The sequence below is a fragment of the Penaeus vannamei genome, chromosome 5 (assembly GCF_042767895.1).
Source record: "Penaeus vannamei isolate JL-2024 chromosome 5, ASM4276789v1, whole genome shotgun sequence".
Classification (NCBI taxonomy): Eukaryota; Metazoa; Arthropoda; class Malacostraca; order Decapoda; family Penaeidae; genus Penaeus; species Penaeus vannamei.
In genome coordinates this window covers 9,753,278-9,763,277 of record NC_091553.1, presented here as the reverse complement: position 1 = coordinate 9,763,277, position 10,000 = coordinate 9,753,278, and the positions used below count along the sequence as shown (strand labels likewise).

The 10,000-nt window shown below is 35.0% G+C and overlaps 2 protein-coding genes across 6 annotated transcripts in view; one reads left to right on the top strand and one right to left on the bottom strand.

The window, feature by feature from the left end:
• LOC113818076 (pyridoxine/pyridoxamine 5'-phosphate oxidase) overlaps window positions 1–2,205 on the top strand; it is an 8,018-nt gene extending 5,813 nt beyond the window's left edge. For both annotated transcript variants that reach the window (XM_027370214.2, XM_027370215.2), the window contains exons 5-7: window positions 446–556; window positions 711–805; window positions 930–2,205. In XM_027370214.2, coding sequence (XP_027226015.2) covers window positions 446–556; window positions 711–805; window positions 930–1,095 — 372 coding nt within the window. In that variant the 3' untranslated portion in view covers window positions 1,096–2,205. The remainder of the gene's footprint in view (window positions 1–445; window positions 557–710; window positions 806–929) is intronic.
• On the bottom strand, window positions 2,199–7,628 carry LOC113818075 (histidine protein methyltransferase 1 homolog). 4 transcript variants are annotated; one of them, XM_070121847.1, is made up of 9 exons: window positions 7,606–7,628; window positions 6,056–6,121; window positions 5,659–5,822; window positions 4,195–4,309; window positions 3,663–3,741; window positions 3,443–3,524; window positions 2,890–3,239; window positions 2,375–2,490; window positions 2,199–2,255 (listed from the first exon to the last, which is right to left on the bottom strand). In XM_070121847.1, exons 2-9 carry the CDS (start codon window positions 6,096–6,098, stop codon window positions 2,212–2,214), a joined length of 993 nt encoding a protein of 330 aa, XP_069977948.1. In that variant the 5' UTR covers window positions 6,099–6,121; window positions 7,606–7,628; the 3' UTR covers window positions 2,199–2,211. The 4 variants fall into 4 exon arrangements, with proteins under 4 accessions (XP_069977948.1, XP_027226011.2, XP_027226012.2 ...); XM_027370210.2 differs by lacking the exon at window positions 7,606–7,628 and adding an exon at window positions 7,375–7,477; XM_027370211.2 differs by lacking the exon at window positions 7,606–7,628 and adding an exon at window positions 7,119–7,256.
• Window positions 7,629–10,000: the final 2,372 nt, after the last annotated feature.

The following is a 10,000-nucleotide window of genomic DNA, read 5'->3' as shown; positions in this document are numbered from 1 at the left end:
GGACTTAATCTGTAGTTTTTATTATGATTATTATTATTATTATTTTTTAAGATTGAAGAAATAAACAATTTTACCCCCCCCCCCTCTCTCTCCTCTCTCTCCTCTCTCTCTCTCTCTCTCTCTCTCTCTCTCTCTCGCTCTCTCTCTCTCTCTCTCTCTCTCTCTCTCTCTCTCTCTCTCTCTCTCTCTCTCTCTCTCTCTCCCCCCCCCCCCCTCCTCCTCTCATATGACGCATAGAAAAGAAAAGAAAAATGCAGTAACAGCTCCTGGTTCTGAGGATTTTTATTTTGGCATAAACATCTTTTCAGGAACAGTGTCATAGTTGGATATAGTTTTTTTCTTTGCTTTTCTTTTTTTTGTACATTTATTTGCATGGTACAAAATATTTTCTATATAACTTACACTGATCAAGCGTGTGAAATAAAGTTGTTGTTTTGATTACCAGGTTCGAATTGAAGGAAACGTAGAACGTATCAGTGAAAAGGAGTCGACAGATTATTTCCATTCTCGTCCACGCAGCAGTCAGATTGGAGCATGCCTTAGCCCACAAAGTCAGGCAAGTAAAATACAATGAGCATTTATTACAGAACTTTGCCAGTCTTAATGATAAAATATTGCAAGAACTAATATATCAACATTGCAAAAAGGAAAGAGCTTTAAAAAAAATACTGTATCATTGGTACAGGGTAAATTAATATTGTCACTTTTAGGTCATCGAAGGTCGCCATGTACTGACAGATAAAGAAAAGCAACTTCAAGAAGAATATAAAGATGAAGAGAAGTCCATTCCAAGACCAGAAATATGGTAAGTTAGCTTTATTAGCCTGAATAAAAGTATATTGCAAAACTATTGACCATATAAATCACCAATTTACTTCAAAGAAATCAAAGCCCTCAAGATGTTATGATATCTAAACTTTCAATTACAGGGGCGGCTTCCGTGTTATACCAGAAGTAATTGAATTCTGGCAAGGACAAACAACACGCATTCATGACAGGATCCGCTTCAGAAAACCTAAAGCTGACGAAACCATCGATAAAAGCTTAACTCATGAAGGAGAAGAGGGCTGGGTTTATGAGAGGCTGGCTCCATAAAAACAGAAGACAGCGTATGGAAGAAGAGGCTAGATTTTTTTCTCTCTCACTCAGATACATGCATTACCATTTATACTTTCAGTGACTTCGGCATTATGTAAGCAATTGTTGTGATGAAATTTTTTAGGGTTGTTCCTGGCAGGGAATTGCTTTATCGTAACTGTACTTTCTGAACAATGAAATAAATCACAGTGTACAAGTGGATGCCAAAAATCAGAGATGTATTTCATGTGTATTGTTGCTGTAATTTATGGGTTCAATTGTTATATGTTGATTATTATAAAGAGTATGAAAGAATGTGCTTTATTTATTCATAACTTGAAAACTTGCATATCATTATACATATCCATCTATCACACGTGCACACACTCGCACTTTTACACAAACGGATATGAATGCACACATACATACAGATGCATTTATTGTGTGCCATTCTGTATTGTATGTTAAGTCAGATGTAGATTCTCAGTATATGAGGGTATGGACATCCTAAGATGTTCTTAATTTTTTTTTTCATCGTTAGTCCCCATCAGGGGAAGATACCAGACATTGACTATCACAAGAATGTAAGTACCTGCAGGTCCAAAGGCGATCACAGATCAGTTGCCCAAAAAATGCATTCATTAACTCTTATGTTAGTTGAAACTTTCATTTATAATGTAAGTAGCGACGATTTCCATAAATGCCCTACTATCTCATGACTGTAATGTATTAACATTAACACATTGATGTTTGTTATAGATGAAACTTAAATGAACAATACATTTAATAAGCGCATTTTTGGGCAATTGGTTTTAGAACACCTTTGGTCCCATATGTCTTCATATTCTGAGGACAGTCTGAGTCTTTGTCTGATGTCTTCCCCTTGATTAGGGCTAATGAAGGAAAGAAAAAGAAATAAAAATGAAAGAAAGAAAAGAGCAAACATTAAAAAATAGGGAGTAAGACAGAGTAAACTTGCAACTGAACATTTATATATTATTTGTCTTGTATGCAGTGTATTTAGTCGTGCTGTAACCCATGCTAATGTCGGGTAAATCTTCCATTAGAATGTAAGGATTTTACAATAAGGATACTGTGTCATGGGCATTAATAAAAGAATATTCAAAATTATTGTTATTTATTTTTGAATCTCATTTCTAGGATTTCTCGCTTCAAACCTGAAAAGGAAAGAACTGTATGAATTCAAATATGGGCTATTAATGAATCTATTTTGACAAATAAACACAAAAATATACACATTTCCAATATCAAGTTTTTAAAAGTCAGAGTGATTTACCTTGACTGTTTGCAACAAATGATTTAACATCCAGTTGATTATGTTTATTCACAAAGTTGATGAACTGTTGCGTTCCTCCTCCAACTCCAAAGTAATGGGACTTTGCTGCCAGAATGCTGGTGATTTTTAAGGAATGATAAATACTTAAGGTTTCATGTCACCAGATAAAGGTATGTTTATCTAATACTTTCCAGACATATGAAATATACAATATTAAGAGTTTCAAAAATCTACAAAAATATGGGTGAATAATACTTTTATGATAAGCAGAAAAGTAAATATATAACAAGCTACTAATGATATTAGCAAGTATATACTTTGATTAGGTTGTCCCAATACTGGTAATTTATGGAATTAGGCCCTATATGTCAAAATTACATAGGTGAAATATCCTAAGCAACTTCTTACATCTATTAAATACTTAACTATCTTCACAGTCTGAAATGGAATAATATCCTATTAACTGGCATTGTCAACAACAATAACAACAACAAAAAATAGCTCAAAAAGGATACATTATCCCAGTTCTCTTGAGACAACTGGTCATCACATGTAGCAGTTTCTCATAGCAGTCTGTATTATATATTGTTTCTGAAGTTAAAATCACATCAAATTTTAGCTCGTCATTGTTTACATTTTTCATTAGTTTCTCTTCTGAATTTTCATGGGGATTTTGCATCAAAAGTTTGCTTTCAAGACCACTCCAATCTCCAGAGAAGAATGAAACACGTTCAGCCACTTGCTTTACAGACGAATCAGATAATTTGCAGTCAATTGTTCCTTCTTCGTCAATGACTAAAGACGAGGAATCAGCCAAATTTAACACAGCATTAGGTATGGTAATATACTGAATGACCTCTTCATTCTGTAAGAAAGAAAAATAAATAAATCTCTTAGGCAACATTAAAAAAGAGAACTTCAACAAAACACCTCAGATTTAGAGTTCTGTTTTAGGATTGTCCTTGTATTACCTTTTCATTCTATCAACAGATATTAAAAAAAAAAGCTATTAACTAATTTTGACTTCAGTAATACAAAAATGTAATCCTACTATAATCTCATGCTTACATAGTCCTGAAGGCTAACGTGTGCTCCTTGAAGTGCAGCATACAGTCCAGGCAGTGCTGCTCCACAACCCAACTCCAGAACCCTAAAATCAGAATTTATGAAAAAGAAAAGAAAACGTACAGCAAAACACAATGTTAACTCTACAAAACCAATGAATACTGTCACTGAAATCCAAATATTTCCATATACCTACTCAACATAACCACAATAAACATAATACCTGCAGCCATTCATGTTCATTTTCATTGACGATAAGTGGTCCAAGATGTCCCAAGTGCATTCCCAAATCTTCAAGCCTCCTGAAGATGAAAACATCACTATACTGTATTTATTGAAGAACAAGAACAAGAAGAAATGAATCAAAATGTTCACCCAATTGGGAAGGGTTCAGTCTATCAAGTTAATTTGTAAATTTTACAATAAACTACCTATAAGAAGAGGTTACTTGATTAATGAATCCTGAATGGAATAATAGGCAAATGGCACAAATTGCAACTATTTTTTTTAACCATGGGGGGGGGGGGTGCATGTGTGTATGCATGCGTGCAAAAGAGAGAAGAGAGAGAGAGAGAGAGAGAGAGAGAGAGAGAGAGAGAGAGAGAGAGAGAGAGAGAGAGAATATATTCCTCTTTATATGAATGTAGACGAGTGAATGGGTGTAACCACATTTGTTCATTTAAAGAACAGATTGGACTTGGGGCGAAGAAAGTTCAATGTCGACTGTTTCTCCAATTCCAGTTGCAACAACTGACCTTCATATACAGCTGGAACAAGGTCAGTGTGATCTTGAAAGGCAGGAACAATATTAGTTGACACCTCAGTCTGTTGCATCTTCTCTAAAGCCGAGATCATGCTAATGTACTTGATCTGGAAAGGCATAGAGGACTGAAATTGACTATATAAAATGATCTGGAAAGGCATAAAGTTCACTGGAAATACCTATATGAATAAAACAATTTATCACTATCATTATCATAAAGATTTTATTATTATTATAATTATAATGATGATGATGATAACAGTAGACAGAGAGATAGACAGACAGACAGACAGACAGACAGACAGACAGACAGACAGACAGGGAGAGGGAGGGAGTGAGTGAGGGAGGGAGGGAGGGAGGGGGGGAGGGAGGGAGGGGGGGAGGGAGGGAGGGAGGGAGGGAGGGAGGGGAGAGAGAGAGAGAGAGAGAGAGAGAGAGAGAGAGAGAGAGAGAGAGAGAGAGAGAGAGAGAGAGAGAGAGAGAGAGAGAGAGAGAGAGAGAGAGAGAGAGAGAGAAAGAGAGGGGAGGGAGACGGAGAGGGGACGGAGAGAGAAAGAGGGAGAGGGAGAGGAGAGGGAGAGGGAGAGGAGGGGGAGACGAAGAGAGAGGGAGAGGAGAGAGAGAGAGAGAGAGAGAGAGAGAGAGAGAGAGAGAGAGAGAGAGAGAGAGAGAGAGAGAGAGAGAGAGAGAGAAGAGAGAGAGAGAGAGAGAGAGAGAGAGAGAAGAGAGAGAGAGAGAGAGAGAGAGAGAGAGAGAGAGGAGAGAGAGAGAGAGAGAGAGAGAGAGAGAGAGAGAGAGAGAGAGAGAAGAGAGAGAGAGAAAGAGAGAGGGAGAGAGAAAGAGAGAGAGAGTAGAGAGAGAGAGAGAGAGAGAGAGAGAGAGAGAGAGAGAGAGAGAGAGAGAGAGAGAGAGAGAGAGAGAGAGAGAGAGAGAGAGAGAGAGAGAGAGAGAGAGAGAGAGAGAGAGAGAGAGAGAGAGAGAGAGTAGAGAAGAGAAAGAGAGAGAGAGAGAGAAGAGAGAGAAGAGAGAGAAGAGAAGAGAGAAAGAGAGAGACCGAGATAGACAGAGAGAGAGAGAGAGAGGCAGACAGACAGAGACAGAGATAAAGAGAAAGAGAGAGAGAGCGAGAGAGAGCGAGACGAAGATAGAGAAAGAGAGAGAGGGAGAAGAGAGAGGAGGGGGGGGAGGGGAAGGAGAGAGAAGACAGGAGAGAAGAGAGAAAAGAGGAGTAAAAGAGGAGAGGAGAAAACAATGAAGATGAAGGTGAAGACACAAAAGGAGATGGAGAAGGAAAATGAAAATGAGAAGGAGAAGAAGGAGAAGGAGAAAGAGAAAGAAAAGGAGGAGAAGAAAAGAAGTAGAACATGAAAAAGAATTAGAAGAGGATAGAAGATACGTAGAAAAAAAACACTACCTGTGCTGAATCCCACATCTTATGAATGGCAAAATACCTTACCTCAGTTTCTCCGATTGTGACTTCCTCCACGACACAACCCTCTGTGAGAAAATTAAGATGTTCTTGGGTGACCTCATGGCACTGAGCAGGCAGCCAGTCTCTGAGTGCTTCCGAGTGCGCCTTTTCCGCTGATGGATTATCTAGGGGCTCCTCTGCCATGGGTTCTAGTGAGGGGATTTTTAAAAAGGAATTTATTAGGTGTCTTTGGTACTCATCTATGAGAATTATGCCAATAAAACTAAAAAATATAATGCTTATAATTTCTCCAGTGAATTATGTAAATAATAACACCGAATAAAAAAAGTCAATGCTTGTGATTACTTAGGTGAGAATTATCATTATTACATGTACAAATTGCAATTTCTAAATAATCAATAACCTGTGATGCGATTCTTACCTGACTGGTCTTCCGTTTCTACATTGAAGTTGAATCTAAACATGGTGAATGCTACAGAAGATAATCCTGAAATAAACAAAAGAAAATATGACTAAACAAAGTCAAATCAATACATAACATACAACTGCTTCTATGTACAGTCCAGCGTAGAATCCCTTTTAGTGTTTTCCAAATATTGCTTTGGAAAATTTGTGGTTCTCCTAGCCAAGTGGTGGTCAAGCAGGCTAATGACAGCCAGATCCAATCCACTGTCCCAACCTGCTAAAATTGCTGGCCTAATGAGGCTGAACCGTGTCTGCATTTATTCTTAGCCTTAGGCCTATTAGTACTATTGGTTAAAATCACATCCTTCAATTAAAATTAATGTGTATTTACAGAATTATGTTAAGTTATATTAATTATGATCATTACCATAAATCTTGAAAACTGCCCAGATAGAGATAAAACTATGATAGGTCTTCACTTTTGCAACTTATTTTCAGTAGTATTTCATAACACCTTCACATAATCAACTGTGACGATTTTGGTATTGAGGGATTCCTCTCACCCTCCAATACACATGCATGTAGGAATTATGGTGTGGAATCCCCCAGACCCTACATTCTTGGTCCCATTAGGAGGGGAGGTTATGAAAGCAACCAGGGAAGCTTTAGGGTAAACTAATGAAACTACTGAATGCAAAACCCGCAACCCCCTCCCAAGAAAACAATAAATCCTCCGCATATTCATGGCAAGATAGAGCATAGGACAGACTTGGCATTGGGCGCTCTCCCATGTTGATCTTGCACAATATTGTGACTGATTCTGTGTATATTATATTATGCACAATATTGTGACTGATTCTGTGTATATTATTCACATTTTACCCCGCAACTTCCCTGGTACCTTTTCTGCCCTCCCCGGCTATGAGGACCAAGATTGTGGGTAATGGGGGGATTTCTGAGTCCTAATTTTGGGTAATTTTCTACCTCATTTTGATATACTTGGACAGCAGAGAGCGAGAGGAATCCATCTAAACTAAAATTGTGAAGATAAGTTATGCAAATGTATTCTGAAAAATTACCTTTTCATAAGGAGCTGTGCAGTTTCTTTCCTCTTTTGTCCTCTTTCATTGTTAATATCCTTACGTTTTCCCTATATTAGTACTACTATTACATAAACAAATAAAAGGGATAAATAAGAACGACTGGTCGATGTTACAATTTGAAAGGCGTTACCGGCAGATTCATGTAGGTTACATTAACAATCTCCTGTTATCAGAACTATATGAGCGACTTCATTATATAAATCCCTTTTGTAAATTCATCATGCCAATTTACCTTCCTTGATAAGTACGTCAAAAACTAGGGTTTTTTTCTTGAATTAAAGCAATAGTAATTGAAAGCAAAGCAAACTCGTTAATTCAGGATTACATACAGTACATATATCATGATAAATCCTCGTTGCTTTTGATTTACTTCCCTGTTATACAACAAAAATCAAAGATGATAAAAGTTAATGTTATAGTATGGAATAGTTATAACATTTCTTATCTGAAGAAAAAAGCTCACCTAAAACTCTCAATTACATAACACAAACTAAGGAAACTGGCGCCTACACGTGTTTTTATTATTATTATTATTATTGTTGTTATCATTTTCATTATTATTATTATTATTATTATTATTATTATTATTGTTATTATTATTATTTTTGTTATCATCATTATCATTATCATTATTATTATTATTATTATTATTATTATTATTATTATTATTATTATTATCATCATTATTATTATTATTATTATCATTATTATGATTATTATTTTCATTATTGTTATCAATATTGTTATTATTATTATCATTATTGTTATCATTATCATTATTATAACTAATATTATTATTTTCATTATTACTATTATCATTATTTTTTCATTATTATTATTATTGTTATTATCATTATTAATATTATTATCATTACTATTATTTTCCTTATTATTATTATCATTATTATTGTTATCATTATCATTATTTTCCTTATTATTATTATTATCGTTATTATTACCATTACTATTATTATACGGCCAATTTATTAGAATTGTGTGAGGCCCGACCCAAAATATATTCATTTATACGTACATGTATTTTCACAAAAAATAAATGCATATTTGTCTGTATATCTGATACATATACATTTATCTATCAGTCTACCCGGTAGATATATATGTAGAGATTGATAGATATGTATTTCGGTATATATGTATGCCCGTATAAAGAAAATCATTATCATTAATATCATCAATATCATTATTGTTTTCATCCTAATCACTATATATAACAATAATATCAAAAATTCTAATAGAAGTGATAATGGTATAGTAATAATATCTATGATAATAATAATAATAATAATAATAATAATAATAATAATAATAATAATAATAATAATAATAATAATGATAATAATTGTAGTTTGTTTACGTTAGCCTTTGGATGGTGCATTCTGTTGCATGACATGATTTTTTTCCGATTTTTGTATCAATTCTCTTAATATTGGATAGCGTCCAGTTGATGATATCGAAGCGAACGTGTTTCTGGCTTCTGTGTGATTTGCAGAGTTCAGTCTTGTTGCTAGTATTGCAAGAACTCTACGATTATATCCTTTATGTTTCTTCCATGGAGCTATTGTTGTCTTCCATCACTCACTGACACCCACATACTTGCCAAACATCTTAATCGAGGTCTTTTCTGACGGTGCATCAGTCTAATTGTAGTTTGTTTACGTTAGCCTTCGGATGGTGAATTCTGTTGCATGACATGATTTTTTCCGATTTTGGTATCAATTCTCTTAATATCGGATAGTGTCCAGTTCTGGTGATGTTCTTGTCTTTTGGTCGTTGCGCATTTGTCTCGTCCTAATGTGTCTATCGGCCGGTTTGTTAAAATTGTGCGAGGCCAATAAATCTTCATAATACGGACCTGCATATACACATGAATAAATGCACACTAATAAGTCTAAACATGCATATCTACTGGACAGATAGATATATGAATGTATATCCATCAGATAGATAGATAGATATTTATTTATGTGTAGATGCACGTTCGTATATGTGCATATTCGTTGGTTCGGGCCTGGCACAATTTTGAACAAACTGGTAGAATATAACTGAATTTCTTTACTGAATGCATTATTCCTTCAAGATCGTTGCCGTCTTTGGCAAACAATTTCAAGTCATCCATGTAAAACAGGTGACTTATCCCGGTCCTGGGTTTTGTAGCCGTATTCTGTGTTACAATTAGGAGTATTATAAATAGGGGTAATATTCACAACAAAGCACGAGAGGTGATGGCGAGGCTCCCTTTTCATGTGTTAGGAACAGATTGATTTTCCAAAATGGCATGTTTACTTTTAGGAAATCATTATCATTACTACAATTACTGCTGCTACTAATACTACTATTACTACTACTACTGATAATAATAATGATAATGATAATAATAGTAATAATAATAATAATAATAATAATAATAATAATGATGATGATGATGATGATAATTGCACTACTGCAACGACTACTATTGTCATTGTTATTATTATTATTATTACTTTTAGCATTACTATTATTATCATCATTGTCATCTTGATTGCTTGATAATAGCTGAAGAAACTGTTTTTTAAGATAACATTGTCAATGACAGAAGGGACCGATTTGCCTATGTTTTTTTATGCAATTAGGATATGTATTTCGATGTTATTTCCAAGAACATTGCTTTTGAGGAGTGCACACACCCATAGCTCCTTCGCCATTTCAAGTTTAAATTACCCTTGGAACTATGAATTTTTTTTTGAAACACTATCACTTGAATATGGCATTGATATTTACTGTTCTTTCGTATACACTAGGTGACTTGACTTCTGTTTTCTCCTGTTCAAAATCATCTTCGTTTAACGGACACCCAG